Source organism: Rhinolophus sinicus, linkage group LG02 (genome assembly GCF_036562045.2).
Source record: "Rhinolophus sinicus isolate RSC01 linkage group LG02, ASM3656204v1, whole genome shotgun sequence".
Classification (NCBI taxonomy): domain Eukaryota; kingdom Metazoa; phylum Chordata; class Mammalia; order Chiroptera; family Rhinolophidae; genus Rhinolophus; species Rhinolophus sinicus.
The window spans coordinates 112,511,140-112,528,185 of NC_133752.1; the positions used below are offsets into that span (position 1 = coordinate 112,511,140).

The following is a 17,046-nucleotide window of genomic DNA, read 5'->3' on the forward strand; positions in this document are numbered from 1 at the left end:
CAGCAGCTCAGATGCAGAATTTCATAGGGTTGTATCTCATAGCATTTAGATCCTTGGTCTTCCGTGGCCACTTCCTAAGTTAGTACATCAGTTGTATTTGGATGCCTAAAACATGAAATAGTAACTTTACAGGATTAATGTGGTCCAGATACATAGCTATCATCTGGTATAATGAACATGCTTTATAATCTAAATATTTTTAAAGTAAATCACATTTTTATACATAAAAATAGGCTAAATTAATCTATGCTCATAGTAGTGACTGAAAGGAAGCCCAAGGGGGGGCTGCTGGGGTGCTAGTAGTGTTGTTTCTTCATCAGGGTGCTCGTTACACTGGTTTGTTCAGTTTGTAGAAATTCATCAAGCTGTACACTTATATGGGCACTTTTCTGTACAAGTAAGACACTTCCATGAATAGTTTAAAAACAAACACACAACCAGGGCAAGAACAACTTTCATCCTTAGTTAAAAAAAAAAAAAAAGTTGGTTAGTAGTTAAATAATTTTTTTAATTAGCATAAAAATTATATACTAAAATATCACAGGGTAAAAATATCCAGTTTGCTTGTCTCATGGATACTTCCAACACTGAAGGCAGCACTTGTTAGAAACTAAGTCTGTACAAGTTTAAAGATCTATCGGTCATGCTTTGCTCAGAATATATAACATATTCAGCCCAACGCCCTCTATATACACTATCCAAACTATTCTCACCTCTTCCAGTAGTATTTTTTTTACATCAGATAACACCTTGGATCACAAGGTCAAAAGAGTAACTTGAAAGTGCAAAATGTATGGTTGGCCTGGTTAAGACCTTACCATCCTTGGATATAAGAAGTGCTCAAGGAAATTAAAAGGGTAGATTCTGAGACTGGTGGAACTTAGTAGAGAACTAGACAGTGAGCAGGCGACTCCCAGAACAGCCTCTAGGCCTCATTCCAAAGCAAACTGTGCTATGGCGGCTGCGCTGCTCTGCTCCATAAAGCTCAGCACTAGAGGGCAAGACCAGGCTCCGTGGCCTGGAAAATTACTGCAGTACAACTACCAGCTGCTCCTAAAACCAGCACAGAGGTGGTTGCTTCAGTAAACCTTGTGCTGCAGAGCAGCTCTAACCACGCAGGGTGCTGGGTAAGCAGCCCAGCACCACCAGGCAGGCGAATGGGGCCTCGCCTCAGACTGAGGAGCCCTGGTGGTGGGCAGGACAGACAGGGCAGCTGTGTTGCTGCAGTTTTGGTGGCCATATCGGAATAGGGACTAAAGAGACCAGGGAAGGGAGACACCGGGTGTGGGTAAGGTCTCCTGTCGTCACACCTGCCGTTAATAGTACAGCGCTAGGTCCGAAGAAAACACACAAATTAAAAAAGCATTGATGGCTTACTTCTTATCCTTTGCATTTGTGTTTAAAGGCCATTGTTTACATGTATTATGGTATGAGGAACAAGTCCTAGGTTCTATTCTTGGATCAGCCACTGATTAAAAAAAAAAAAAAAAGTATCCGCTAGTGGAAACTAACCAATCAGGTGCTCAGAAATTCAGAGCTTACCATCCATAACCAGAAGGTATTTAGGCCTTTGGCCCATTGAGCCTTTGAGTGATGGCCTGCTCCTAACCCTTTGGAGTGTACTTTCTCTTCTAATAATGGCCTTTGAGCCACTGCCTTCTGCTCAGGCCCGCTTCTACCTCTTTGAAGTGTACTTTTTCTTCTAATAAACTGCTCTTTCACCAAAAAAATAAAAAATAAATAAATAAAAAGAAGGTATATGAGTGCCTAGTATGTAACCAGATTTGAATACTGATCTGAAGTTACACGTGGCAGCTGGGGACTAGAATGGCGTCATAAACAGAGGTAAGTAGGACACAGAAACGGGAGCCAGAGGTTCCATGGACAACAGGCCAGCCCAGCCAGGGCTGCGAGACAGAGGCCCAGGCCACACAGTGCACAGGAAGCAGTATGTGTCCTGTCCCCCTTCGCCTCTGCTCTGAGTTTCAACTCTAAGCCACACCATCCCTGCTCTGCCCACACATCTGTCTCATTTGTTTCTCCCTCTCTCCCTGCCTGCGTCTCAGATTACCATTCTGCCCTGAGTTACCTCTGTTACTGGAGGGTTTGTATCCTTTCCAAATCGGAACGGCTGTGGTGACCCTGGGAGCTGCCTGACATCTGCGTGTGCCTCCCCAGCCCTCTCAAAGTCAATGAGAAATCACAAGAGACAACCAGAGAGATGTGTTCTAGACTTACAGCAGCAAAAGCCAGTTAATACCTGAGCTTGAGAACACTTTGGGGTTCCGCAGGTAAACCTGGCACTTAAATGGGGACATACCAGACCCAGCCTGGCGAGATCTAGATAGCGAGCACGCGCTATCGTTCAGCCCTGGCTCTGTGCCCAAGCGCAATCTCAGCTCCAGCACCAGCACCACGTTGGTCCCAGCAGGTCAAAGATAGAGCAAAGAACCTAGAAACCATTTTGGTCCAGACCTCCGCCCTCGGGCACAACTTAGCTAATTCAATCTGAACAAATGAGTATAACTTGTTAAAACCTGCCAGAATGCAGTCTTTAACTTCCAATAATAGTCTGTTCCCAGGACTGCTTTTCAGCTAGTACACACCAGCACAGCTTACCAGTTATTAAAATACAGAAGTACTTACGAGCGTGTTGGGATACAGTGACTACCCCAGACCCTCTGAATGCCCGACTACTACCCTGACCTGTCCCCAGGAGAGTTTCATGACCCAGCAGGTAAAGGGCTGATGCAGCCACAACAAGGGACCTTCAGTACTCTGTAGGGATGGTGGTAGGCACCACCATCCCTACCAAAGGACTGTTGTTTTGCTATTTCCCTTGCCTGTTCCATTCTACATGGCCACCCTAGTCTAAGGCTTTCAACAGCTTTCTCTTACCTATAAATGTCACTCTTTAAGGTTGCTATTCAAGGTCATTTGTGATACAGTACCATTCTATATTCTCCTCCACACCTTCTGCTGCACCAAATCCAGAGGCTCAACATTCCCAAATACTAATTTTCCGGTCTCTTGCTCTTTGTTTACACTGCTCTTTCTTCCTGGAGTAGTCTTCTCTTTCTATTACAGCCATTCAAATCTTACCAATGCAAGATCTCCTGAAATTAGTTGAAAGAGCTGTGTCCCATTCACAGAAGTGTCACAGCAACATCTAGGTTCTACATTTATAAAACTTAATGACTGTTTCATATTATGATTATTTTTATATGTGTACCTGAACTCCCCTCCTAGAGAGAAAGCAGTTAAGGTCGTTCTGTCTAAGTGACCTAGCACCATGCCTTACTTGAGGTATGTGCTAAATAAATATTTGAGTGAGTGAACAGCTCTAATTCTTTTGTTCAAGGGACCCATTTTCTACTGTTAATGATTTCGGTTGCTTTTCTCTGAAGTTACTCCAATTGTGGTTGTATCTTTTTTTACATATGGAACCCAAATTGCACATCAGCCATACCTTCAACTACTGGGTTATTTCATGAAGATGAAGCTGGAGGCCCGCTCCCTGTCATTACTCTACCACCCTGGAGTTTGTGACTGCCATCTCTCTATAGACTTCTTCCAGCACCAGACTGATGTACCAGTCACACGGGGACAGGCAAATGAAAGGCTCCTGGGATGAAGGCGGGCCTTACAGATGACAGGAAAGCTGGTGGTGGAGTGAGTTGGCAGGAACTGCTCGAGAGGAGGCAGGGTGGCTTGTTGGCAAGCAGAGCCAAGATGGGACTCTGGTAGCTGTGGTCAAAGCTAAGGATACAGTCCTGGGAGGGGAAGTTTTACCACCCCGGTTGCTGTGGAGAGGCCACGGTGTAGAAAACCGAATGCCAGCAACTCCCTTCCTGCCTCTCTATTTCCTAATTCCTCCTCCCTGCTCTGCCTTCATAGGAATAGCTCTTGAGCTGGGAGTATGACCTATATGGACAAGAGGACTTTGATGCAAAATGTCTGGGCTTCTTAAAAAACAAAGATGGGAGACAAGGAGCCAGAAACCACTTCCACTGTATAAACCTCATTCCAAAAGGAAATCACGGACAGACCAGAACACAATGAGCCGGCCCAGCATGAAAAGTCACCCTGCAGAGCAAAGGATTTCAGGGGTTCTAGGAGGCCAAGAAGAGGACAAATGATCCATCAGTGCCTAGGCTTGACTCTCATTCGAAAATGATGGTTAAGGAAAGAAAGCCAATTCTGGAATTGTACTGGGAACATTTTTTGGGAAAAGGGTCAGTTTGGAAAAGGAAACAAGCAATAAGGAAACCCAGTCAGAGAGTTAAGATTCATTTAGAAGGGAAACCAAACAGACCCAAGAATTGATTAACAGCAGACAGAGGTTGAAAGCCAGAGTGTGAGATTCCGATCATGGCAAACTGGTTCTGGCCTCTGAGGAGAAAGCACACTTGAAGTAAAGAAAAAATATGTGGGTAAAAGGGAGGTCACTGATTTCGGGGTCACAAAACAACTGCTTTCCTCTGTTTTTAATCTGTGCAGAGGATCCCACTGGCTACCACATTAATAAAATGGTAGCCACACTGAGAAGAAGTGTCCCAAGGAAAAAAGAAGGGTGATCCCTCCCAGGGATTCCCACCTGTACACACTCCAACTGGGCTCATCCACTTGGGACTATGAAGGGTATGGAAGAGTAGATTCACTGTCTTTCAGAGGGACGAACAAGGCTCCGGGGAGGGAAGAACTAGCTATGGGAAGGCAGATTTTGGTCATCAGAAGGAAGAATTCTCCTAGTTAGAACTGTGGAACTGTGGCTAAGCAGAGTTTTCCTCGTGATGTGCTGAGTTGTCTGGACCTGGAAATGCTCAGGAAGGGGAGATCACATAACCTTAGTATACAGACTGGAAGGAACCTTGGATATCAGTTGATCCAACTTCCTCCTTCTACCTGAGAAACTGCCATTTTCCCCTTGATTCCCCAACTTGTTAGAGGCAGAACCAGGAACCCCAGTCTCCCAACTCCTAACCAGAATTATTTCAGCTGCCAGAACCAGCTGAAATAATTACTGACCCTAGTAATTCCCTCTCTTTGACAAAAGACAAAGCACCACACCCAACTCTGGGTAGAGCAGTTGACACAAGGACGTGTCAGAGCATCTTCTCACGAGAAATGAGCAATTTCGTCATTCCTTCAGTTTTCCAAAAAGGGGAAGTGACGGTATGGGAGGGAGAGAATGTGCTACAACTATGAAACTCCACACCTCTGGTTTGGGAAAACAACCCGGTCGTTCTGAGTCTTTCCACTCCTTCCAACTGTTACATGGACCTATTACAGTCCCTGACACTTTCAGAGTTTACCTTGTTAGCTCCATCAACAGTAAATTGAAAATTACCTCGGATAGTCATGCCTATTTAAGTTAAAAGAGACCATTCCCTCCCCCATTTTCCTAGGAGAAACTAAGGCACAGAAAAATTAAGTGGCTTTGGCTAAGTTAAAAAGAATTAAGTGTCCACTGTGCTGTCCATTGTCTCCTTGAGCAGGGTCTGGGTAGTTTGATAAATTCCGCAGGGTTCCCCCCAAGACAGACGTCTGACAACTAGCGGTAAGAACCGCCAGGACTAGGAGAGGGGACGGCTCAGTGAGAAGGTGGGAGACTTGGAGGAAGTGGAAGGGGCTGGGAGGGGAGTGGCGTATGGGAAGTGGGAAGGAGAGGTGGTTCTAGGAGGTATTGTTAAAATAAAGAACCGCAGAAAAGGCAGCAGGAGAGGAAATGGAGCAAGCCGGGAGAAGGTGGTGAGCAAAGTTTGGGCCACGCAGGCTGGAGCGCGCCGCCTCGGTGGAGACCGCGGAGCGCATCCCAGACACAAATCCCCAGCTCGCGCGTGAACCGCGCGTCTCTTCTAGGGAGACTGCAAGGCTGGCACCGCTGCAAGTGCCCCAAGTCTCCGCCAGCATTTCCGCGTGGCGGGCGGGGGGGCCTCACTCCCCGTCGCCCTCCGAGGACAGAGGCAAACGGCCCTGAGGATGCCCCGGCCCCTTGCGGCTGGGCGGCCAGGCCCGGGCTAGGCAACTCGTCGCTCGGCCTCCGCACCCCCTTCCATCTCGGAGGAGGCAGAGGGGCGGCGCCGGGCACCTGGAGACGAAAACGAGTTGAAAATCGGGTCTGAGGACGAGAACCGGGTCTTCCCAGCGCTGGAGCCACCGGTACCACCCCCTCCCACCTCCGCCTCCTCGCCGGGTGCTACTTACTCCGGTTCAGGGGGTTCCCGCCGACCTGGGCCGACGCCACCAGTTCTAGATAAAGAGTCCAGAGTCCCACCGACACCACCGCGAGCGCCAGCAGCAGCCGGAAGCGCCGCCGCAGAAGCTTGACCGGGCGCAGGAGCAGCAGGAGCAGCGCGGCGCGGGGGCTCCCCATGGTACTGCGCCCGGGTGGCCGCCGCCAGCCCCCGCCCCCCGGCCGGGCCCAGCGTCCCGGACGCGCGGGGTCCCAGCCCCAGCCCAGGGTCTCAGGGCTGCGCCGAGGCCGTCTCCCCCGGCCACGCTCCGGCGGGGCGCCGGCTCATGCTCCGCGCACCAGGGGTCGGTCAGCAGCGCGGGCGCCGCGCGGCGGCCCCAAGTCTCTCCAGGAGCAGAGCCCGGCTCCTCCTCCCCGAGTGTCCTCCGCGCGCGGCTCTCCTTTCCTCTCCACGCCTCTGCTCGTCGCAGGCGCGCTGCCTCGCTCCCTCCCTCCCGCTCGCTCTCACACGCTGCCCACCCGGAGGTTTCCTAGGTGCGCGCCAGCCCGCCTCTCCTCTCTGCTCCTCCCGCTCCAGCTTTCTCCCAGCCCTGGCTGCGACCGCGCACCCACCTGTCCAGGCCCCGCCTCCGGGGTACAGGTGGGCCCCGCCCCAAAGGAGCTCTGGGAAGGGGAAAGAGCCCCTCTGGCCTTCCTGGCGCAGCAAGAGGTGGAGCCAGAGAACCAGTAACTGGCACCCCCTCACACTGAGTAGGGATGACTGGGGTGTAGATGGAGGCGTGTTACAATCTGGACTCTGACTAAGGGAAACTGAGGTACCGCCCAGGCACTGGACAGTGGAGTTCCCCAAGCAAAAGTGTAGTAGAAGCTGGGTATATTCGGGGCGAGGGTGGGGGTTCGTGTTGGGGTGACGCTCGAGGTTTGGGTTTCATGGCCTTTCGTGACCTACATCGACCCTACTCCCTACTTTAGTTAACAAGAGTAGACGTGATAGTTGGGATGCATTCACCGCTTAATTGAGCCTTAGGAGTCATCTCCTCTTCCAGATCGGATTTGAAGACGCTTCCTTCTCAGCCTCAACCACATTTCCAGGAGGCACTGGAAAGTTATGTGGCCCCCAGGGTGAACCCCAAGTAACTAACCAGACTAGGATGAAATAGCTGTTGGGGGAGAGTAAAGGTTGCAGGCTCTGAAGAATTAAAAATAAAAAAAGAAACAAACTCATCTAGTGTTGAAAAGATCATCAAGACTTTCTGTAGTATCCAGTTCTCTGCCTTCAGGCAGGTAAAAGATCTGGTTTAAATGAGATAGTTAAGGGCGGCCAGATGGTCCAGTTGGTTAGAGCAGGAGCTCTTAACAACAGGGTTGGTGGTTCAATTCCCGCATGAGGTCCTGGAAAAGACACACTGTTCCCCAATATTCCCCAATAAAAATTTTAAAAAAGTAAATGAGATAATCCATTTACTGAGTCCAGCTGAGCCGAGTGAATTGCCTCAGGTCATTCAGCAGCTAATAATGCAGGTTTATTTTACACTCTTTCTCCTGGGGAAAATGGTTAGGAACCAACGACAAAGTGGACGATCAAAAGCTTTCTGGACATCTTAAAATCAAATAACATGCAAATACTGTTTCAAAGCAGGAGTTCACAGAATGGAGGGCTATGTTTCCCCTTCTTTTGCTACCACCTTTGCTGGATGATCAACAGTCCAATTGTCTCTATTGGACTATTGTAACTTTTCCTTAACTACCTCCCAGGCTCCCCCATCCCACCCTAGCCATCTTCTCTACTACCAGACGGTCTTTATAAAATTCTCTCACACTTCCGTACACTTGGTCAGAAATATTGAATGGCTTCCAAGTGCTTGCTGATTAAAATGCAAACTAAATCTGAATTCAAGGCCTTCTAAAACTTTTTCCAACTTTGAGACCATCAGAAACCTGCTCCATCTAGAATGGGTTTATTCACTGCCCCTTAACACATTTTGTTTTCTAGTTGGCCAGGTTTGACCCTTTCTTCAAGGTCCATTTCAGATTCTATGAAGCTTTGTTAGACGAGTCCAATCCTGAGCAACCCCACCTTCCTTGGAGCTTTAGTATTATTTACAGTGGGTCTCACCCACTTCTAAGTACAGGCTCACTTTTGAGTGTAAATCTCATTCCCCCAACTTAACCTGAGACCTCAAAAGTGGGAACTTCAAATCCCTGGTAATGTAGCATGTCGGGGAGGAAAAATCATCCTCTACCCTTCAAGTTCTTCTGGATGGACTAATAATCAAATTAACACAAGAATGATTAGCAGGAGAAAGACAAGTTTAACTTTAATAACATGTATAATGTCTGTATACATGGGAGAGACCCAGGAAAACTGAGTAACCAATATGGTGGCAGACATCACCTTAAATGCCACCTTCAGCTGACTACGAAGATACTGGGGGAGGAGAGTAAGTTCCTGGAGGTTCCCAGGACCAGCACAGTAAACAAGGAGAATATTGTTATGCAGATTTAAGCCCTAGCCTACCTCTTGATAGTGATGACAGGCCTGGTACACTGAGGGAAACACCCTTACAAATGAAGATTTCCTTTACAAAAGTAAATATCCTTTACAAAGGGTAACTTGCACTTGATTTTCAGAGCTCCTCCCATAATCAATATCCCAAAGTGGCATATTTGGGGGTGGCAAACTCTGCTCCTCTTTTAGTGCAATGTCCATTTGGCTTTCAGTAATGTTTGAGGATGAAGGTAGTGATGAAATGGGGGATTGTAATGGTGGCACTAAATCTTCTATTTTGAGATTTGGACCTCTGGTATCGTTTGATTTAACAAGGGTAATTTAGCTTGGGACTTTTTGAAAGGTTTTTCTCTTTTTTTTGCCTCCTTTCTGCCAAACCTTAATGACTGTGCACTATACATGCAGACCAGTTTCAATGTTTCTGTTTACTTCTTCTGCCATGCAGGCCCTATGACTTGGGAGAGGTTTTGCATTTATATGGGATCCACTCCTGGTTCCAACTTAAATCTACATAACAAACTCCTATGCAAAGGTTGTGATAACCACTTTAACCGCACCTTCCCCCACCCCACCTTCCACCACCCCAACAACACGCCTGAAGCAATTTACATCCTGGTTAGAAAATATACAAGTTCAGACAAAGACTCAACACAGTAGTCTCCAGCAGACTCTGCCTAGCCCCCCCCCCCCCTACTTTAATAAATCTTCCCTCTGTATTTCTGCCTGCCTCGGGAATGCTTTCACAACCCGGGAGCCAGCAGCCACAGCTGGTAGCACTTGGATTGAACATCCCCCAGAACTTCCAGTGTAGTTCTTTAGCAAAAGGTGAACCCGAAGGACAATTCTCTCATAATAGCCCCAGGAAAATGTCTCTGTGAAGTTCCAAACCACAGCTGTGTGCACTTCCCATCCTCTTTATCTCCAGAAGACCGAGACTAGAGCAGCCAGCTTGTAGAAGTTTGGCTGAGGCAGGTGACCAGGGTCTCTCACTGGGGACAACCAGACTGGATGTGAGGTAGTGTCACTTTCCAGACTTTGTAATGTTAACAGGCCTCAAGACTGGCCCTCCTGAGAGAACGTATGCAATCACTTCAATCAACAAAACCCTTCAAGTGTCTATTATGTGGGAAGCATGCCTTTGGTTGAAGAGAAATGATATTCCACAAAAAAAGAAACCTGACCTTTTAAAGGCTGACCTACTGGTCCAAAAAGTGAATTCCAAAGAAATTCAGAAAAAGAAAGAGATCACTCTGGACCTTCCAGTACTGGGCCCTCATCCTCTCACTTGTTATACCTTGATCATTCCTTTCCCTGCTTATGATGAGAGGGTGCTGGGGTGGAAAGGAGTAAGGGACCAGGAAACACCTGTGGCTCTCCTTTCTTCCCCTTTTGTTCTCCCCTGCTGTACTTGCCTCCTCAGCACCAAGAGAGCCCTCACACCCAGACCCTGCTTTCAGACTTCTTCCTCCAAATTCGTTATTGACTCCTAGTGATTTCACAGCAGGGGAGGATCTGGATTTTGAGACACAAATTGCATTTTCAATCAACTAAGCAAGCTGTCATCCTCCCTCAGGTCCAGAATTAAGTATCTGGATTGAGGTAGTGACAAATTTTGGTGACATAATTTCCACCAATGTCTGTTCACTGTTAGATCGATTTAACTGGATATCCATTGGTTGTTTTGATGATTTTCACCATCCTTTTGCTCTTGCACTACAGCCCTGGCTCCTGACTCAGAATGGCCCAGGGTCCCCTTCTAGAAATTGTACCTAAAAGGAAAAATAACTTCCATCATGTTACCTGTAAAACTGATGGGTTGAGCTTTGGTCTTTGGCATGAATGTCAGAGTCAGATCAAACCACAAAATTTCTTCTCTCAAATTACAGAGGCTTTGTAAGATGGGTCAAGCTAAGCTTTCTAAAATGGGCCAAGCCTAGCCCAGGGGCCAGAAAATTCTGGTTTGTAGAGAGTTCAAAAGGGAAAGGTGTCCAGTGACCACTAGGTATGGTAGCAGAACTCTTGGATCTGCAGCCATTCTTATTCTGGTCTATAGGGACATCAAAACATAGCAAGTAACCCCACGATCCAGTACCACCCTTCCCATTTCCTAAAGCCTGACATCTACATTATAATGTGGCACATCTGAGTTTACAGAGCACTTTTACGTCTATATCAGATGTGTTTACTTCTCACAACTAAATGAGAACGGCAGGGGAGGAAGTCTCCATTTATAAACAAACTTCATAAGCTTGTTTCTTCAAGGCAACCTGCACCCATTTCACATGACCAGTAAGTGATAGAATCAGAACTAGAACCAGAAGTTTAGCCTCTGGTCCTCTTTCCATTGTACCCAGAGATCTCCTCTCTCTCTGGCCTGACCTCCCATAATCTATGCCCATGCAGACCCACACTCTTTTCTCTTTTACTTCAGGAGCTTCTCTGCTATTCAAATGTATTTTATGGAGATACCTTGGTACTGGAAATGTTGATGATAAATCAATGTGGAGGGGGAAAAAAAGGGTTCTGTGGAAAGTAACCTCACAGGGTGATCTGATCATACATTTCTATCTGGGCAGGTCCTGGTGAGTAGTCACACCCCAGGCCTTTAACTTCTTTACATAGTAAAAGGTTTATCTTTGCATTAAATAACCCCTGTCTATTGTTTCTGTGCATCCATGTTAACACACCTTTGAAATAAAACATAACCACCCTCAAGAGAGCACATAATCTTGTTAGCTGTCCTGTAATCCAATCTCCCCTTGCTTTCTCCTACTTCCAAGTAATCTCCCTTCTGTTTCCTCCTTAATTTCAAATGCATAAAGGAAACTGCAAACTTGTTCTCTGAAGCATTTATCTCAGTCTGCAAGATCTTGCATCCAGGTGTATTCCTGTTTGGCTCAAATACATTTTTATAAAAATTCTCTACAGGTTTGGACATTCTTCCATCGACATCAGTGAAGATCTCTAGGCTTTACTGAGATATAATCACTACACCAGTGTCTTAGACTGAAACATGGGAGGATGGCGTTTCTTTGAGCGAATTCCTAAGAGAGAAAAGAACAGTGCTAAAGCTATCCCCAAGGGTCATGGTGATCTTGGCAAGCATTTATTTGTTTTATCTCTCACAACTCATGTAAGTCATCCATACTTAAAGCTGCAGGTTTCACTGATTTCATTTTACTGATAAGGAAATGGGCTTAGGGATTTTAAATAACTTGCTCAAGGTAAGGTAGGAGACTCATATCTTAGATGGGACTCAAACTCAGGTTTCCTAACTTCAGATCCAGGGCTTTTTTTTTTTCATTCCCCCTTTGCACATGTTGTTTCCCTGCGAGTTCCCCTGGGGAAATCTATTCACCCTGGAAACTCTGAGCTCACTTGTAGCACATCAATAACTCACCCAGCCACATGATAATTCTTCTCATTCCCCCGCCATCACCACCCTCATCAATGCTGCCTGTTCTGCTCTTTACTGATGAGATCTTTTCTCCTATCCCTTCCTTCTGTACAAATCTTTCTGTAGAGTTTCTACTATGGAGGCCAATCCCAGAAGAAGACAGAAACTCTCATTGAATGCTTCTTTTTGGCTGCTTCTCTTGATTTCCAATACATTTGGGCCCTTCCTTCTAGATGACGGAAAGAATTTTGAGCTCTGACCAAGCCTTAGTTTCTCCATCTGTGGTCCTAAATATTTGCATACCAGATAGGGAAACAGATGAATATTGACCATTCCTATGGAAGAACATGTGCAAGATTGCATCATGGAGAGGCAAAGATGTTATGCTGAACAAAGCGCATTAGCTAGAAACAATCCCAGGCATTTCACATACTGGGTGCTTGTAACTTCATCTTCCTCCCAAGCAAACTAGTTGTTGATACAGTCCTTAAGCATGAGGTGTGACCTGGACATGCTTCAAAGCTTAAGCTTGGTACCCATTCTGGGTCTTGCTTCCCTTTCCAGTCTGCAGTGTGGGTGCCTCCAATTATTACAACCTCTCCTCCTGCCTTCCTCCCCCTGGGAAAAGGATTCCCCAGCAAGTCAACAGACAATTAATTATCCAAGTCAAAAAGTAACTTTGACTTGTGCGTTTTTTAACTGAGTAATGCCAATTATTTGCCTCCACTCAGGTTTGCTTTGTTGCTGGGAAACCCACGAGGAGAAAGGGTGACTAGCACTTTTGGTTGCTCATTAGTTGGTGCTGAAACAGAGGCTAAATGAGACTTCCCTGAGGGTCCACCTCTCTCTGACCAGTAAACCCCACTAGAAAATCATCTCTGCTGCCTGCACCCTGCAATCGGCAACTTCAGGTAATGGTGAGGGGCTTGTGGCTAAACCAAGGGACGAGGACCCCCAGCTCCGAGTAGCTGCTCACATCCCGGTACATGTTTGATGCTAGAAGCTGTGCGGCTCACTGTGGATCGAGGCTCACAGACCATAGTGCCTACACCTCTGAGTGGACTCTTGGTACTACCTTCTCCTCTCCCAAGGACATCCCCACAAGTGCGAACACACAGCTGTACACACAGATGGCAGGCTCATGGGCAGCTTTATTGCCTTAGCTCTCTGGCACCACCTTCTGCAGCACTGAGGATGTTCTCAGCATTTTCCAAGTAAGCTATAGGTCTCCAGGCCTCGGAGCGAAGCTGGATTTCCTACCTCTGTTCTTCCATCCTCGAGAAGGGAACGCTCCCATCTCCTATTCCTGACTTCCCCAGTCCCTGACAGGGTTTGCCGGTGACCACATCTGTTCTACGTTCAATAATCTGTACTCCTTTAACAGCATCCAGCAAAGAAGGCATTCAATAAACACTCCGTAATAATGGAAGAGGTTCTCTCTCCCCATTCCTAAGAGGCTCTGCCTCTTCTAAAGCCCACTCACTTAAGGATGCCTTCCCCTAATAAAGCAGAAATGGAGCATGGAGCTTCCCTCCCTTGCCTCAAACACAATTGAATGCGCTCACCTGCTGGGAATGCTTCAGGCAACCCAGCGAGTGGACAGCATGGCTGTATTAACCTACCTTATGGCTTTGCTACCGGAGAACAATGATCCTAAAGCCCAGTACATGTGCAAAGTGCCACTGAACAGCTCAAATGCTCAAGCCCCAGACAGACTTTCTGAAAACCTTCTTTGTCTAAGTTCATAGGTCCAGGCTACAAACTCTGATGAGAGAACCCCAGCCAGGCCACTTAACACTCAATCACTGTGGCATCTCTGCAACACGTCTCGGTTTCCAGACGGTGATGCTGGGCACTGATGAGAGTCAGAGCCGTTGGTTTCGGGTTTCTCAGCCATGTTATCTAAGGACCGGCTGCTTGGGATTTGATCGGGGCTGGTTTGGGAGAGAGGCAGACGCCGTCTTTTCCCCAGAACAGACTACTCTTTGAGCTCTGCCGCCACCCGGACTGGGGATGGAAGAAAGAAAACAAAAATCCCCACTGTATGCGGTTGTCCGGAATTTAACTTGGCCCGGGAGAGGGAAAATTAAAGAGCCACACTGCTCTCCTGCTCTTAACGCCCTCTGCAGGCAGCAAACCTCATTAACACTGAGGCTTGGCAGGGGTGTGAAGGGGTTAGGAGCAGGACAAAAAATAAAAAAGATTTCTGACCCTCTGAACCGTGGTGGAGGCTCTCATCTCCTTCCTAGGTCCACACCAAGTACCCAGCGGGGAGTCTGATTTAAAGTCAGTTTGCAAAAAGTCATTGAAACAATATTCTCATCTGGCTAAGCTACGCAAAAAGGAGATGAACCTAGTTTAGTGATTTGGACCAGGGACAGTGAAACTAGTGATGTGAGGAGGAGGTCTTTGTTTTGTTTCCTGCTCCGTCGTGTATTAGCCGCATACGTGGGGTGTGTGTGGTAGAGGGTGGTCAGGGCAGGTGTTTGGCATCAGCAACGGTTTTTTTTGGAGAAAGCGAAGTGTGGAATTCTTCCTAAATGTTCGTGTTACCCTGGCGCTTCTAAAATAGTCTTTCACCTTGACATTCTGCTCTTCACCCATGCTCTTACCCTCAGTGCAGGTCAATGTGAGGTGTGCATGGAAAAACTTTTCGTTCTATTATTCCAGGTCTTTTTAGGAAACATTCACACTCTCGATTTTCTTTCAGAGTATTTAGAAAGTGAACTCAGAGACTTCAAATCACTCTCTGAATTACTTTTCACATCTAGGTCAGCTACCCTTTGCTATACATTTTCCAATCTCTGTGTTATTTTGGCTTTCTAGGTTGAATATTTTGCTTTGAGGTAAGTTTCCCCTTAAATTCCGCAGTATTCTCAAGGGAGATTAGTCCCCACGGTAGAGATCTCTAGGAAAAGAAACCCCCAAACCTTCTCACCATTAGTAGTTGGAGTCATGGGAAAGCATGAGATCACACAGGCAGAGGACATGGAAGACTAGTGGAGAGAGCCCAAGTCGGAATCCTGGGAACACTGACACTGAAGGGATGAGGGAGAGGAAAAGGGGCCAGAGAGGAGAAGCAGGCACGGGAGTCAGATGAGGACAGAGAGCTAAGGAGCAGGAGAGCAGGGGCAGTGTCTGTGCAGGAGTGGGCAGGGCGGCACCCTCAAATGCCACTGCTCAGGAGATGAGGTTGGGAGACCAGCTGTGATGCACCAGGAGATGGGGAGGGAGGGGCTCCAGGGGGGTCTAGTCAGACTGAAGTCAAATGCAGAATCCCAGAGATGTTACAAAGGGTTTAAGCAGAGAACATACAGAGAAAGAAGAGTTTCTTACAAGGTCATTTTGTGGGGAAAGAAGTTCATTGCATGGGCATGAAACAAGGAAGAGGACATAGCTATTTTCTGCAGAAGCTTAGGTGATGGCCTGCTCTGGGGACTGATACAGGAGATGTAGGGCTGAAGTGGGGAATCAGTCTAATTTAAGTAAAAGAACTCCAGACCGACCAGTTTAACCTTGACTCATTATTGAATTTGGGGCCAAATTAAATCTTATGAAAGTCTTCATGACAATACTACATTAGAATCATTCGGATTCTAGATCCCTTTATTTAGTATTTTATTATCCCTTTCCAAATGTCAAGGCAAGGTTGCCAATTAAGAGGCTCTGGACCAGTCAACATAGCAATAGCAAACTTGTACTAACTTAAAATTAGCATTGATATTGTTAAATATTAAGATGCTTTGTGGATATGACAGTCGTGAGCCAAAAGGGGAAGAAAATGTCACAAAACCAACCCAAAGCCCAACCGAAACTTCGTGGTCCAATCTGGAGTCATTAGGATGCAAGAACTAGAGACGAACCACGTGGGGATGCAGTGGCTGACTGGGGGGATTGGGCAAAATGTACACAGGACTGCTCGGTATGATTTCTTTCAACACATGTTAATCTGCAATGATCTAAGCTGGAAAGATACACTAGTCTCCCCTTATCTACTCCTGGGTATACTTTCCAAGATGCCTGAAACCACAGATAGTACAAAGACAGACAGACAGACACACACACACACACACACACACACACACACACTGTGTTTTTACTATGCATACATGCCCCTGCTAAATTATGCACAGTGACAACAATATACTGTAATGAACATTATGTGAATGACTTTGGGGCCATTATTAAGTCAAATAAGGGTTATGTGAACACAAGCAACTGTGTTACCATGGCAGGCGATCTGATAACTGAGACGGCTTCTAAGCATATACAGCCTGGATATGCTGGACAAAGGGATGATTTGCATCCTGGGCAGGACGGAGTGGAACGGCGGGAGATTTCATCATGTTACTCAGACTGGCATGCAATTTAAAACTTATGAATTGTTTATATCTGGAATTTTCCATTTAATTTTTTTGGACCATGGTTGACTGTAACTGAAACTGGAAAGTGAAACCACAGATAAGGGGGTACTACTGCAGATAGATAGATAGATAGATAGATAGATAGATAGATAGATAGATATAGGTGTGTTGACTTATCAAGTATATTATTTTATAATAAATATTTGTCCAAACTAAAAAAATACATATTTAGCACCCCAACTTGAAATGACTCTATAACAATCACCTGAAGTCCAATATTAAAATGGCCTATTTCACAGCTTCATGTTCTTTGCTGTGTTCATATTTGATTAAAAAGGAAAAAAACACAGAGGCTGGATCAATCTTTTCTTTTTAAAGGCCCAAGAACCAAAGAGGAAGAGATGCGAAGATCTGCAAACAAAAGCAGTAATGGCGCCACTTGAAAGCCAAGCTTCCAGAGCTCTGCTATGGCAAAGGCCGTGGGCTTCTCAGAAACAATCCTACTCCACACATACTTACATACCATTTAAGATGTGAATATTATCATCTGGTAGTTCAAAAAAAAAGGGGGGGAGGGAGT

At 46.5% G+C, this 17,046-nt stretch overlaps 1 protein-coding gene across 1 annotated transcript in view; it reads right to left on the minus strand.

Moving 5' to 3' along the window:
- B4GALNT3 (beta-1,4-N-acetyl-galactosaminyltransferase 3) overlaps nucleotides 1-6,924 on the minus strand; it is an 89,502-nt gene extending 82,578 nt beyond the window's left edge. The window contains exon 1 of the mRNA XM_019711334.2: nucleotides 6,208-6,924. Coding sequence (XP_019566893.2) covers nucleotides 6,208-6,376 — 169 coding nt within the window. The 5' untranslated portion in view covers nucleotides 6,377-6,924. The remainder of the gene's footprint in view (nucleotides 1-6,207) is intronic.
- Between the last annotated feature and the right edge of the window lie 10,122 nt (nucleotides 6,925-17,046).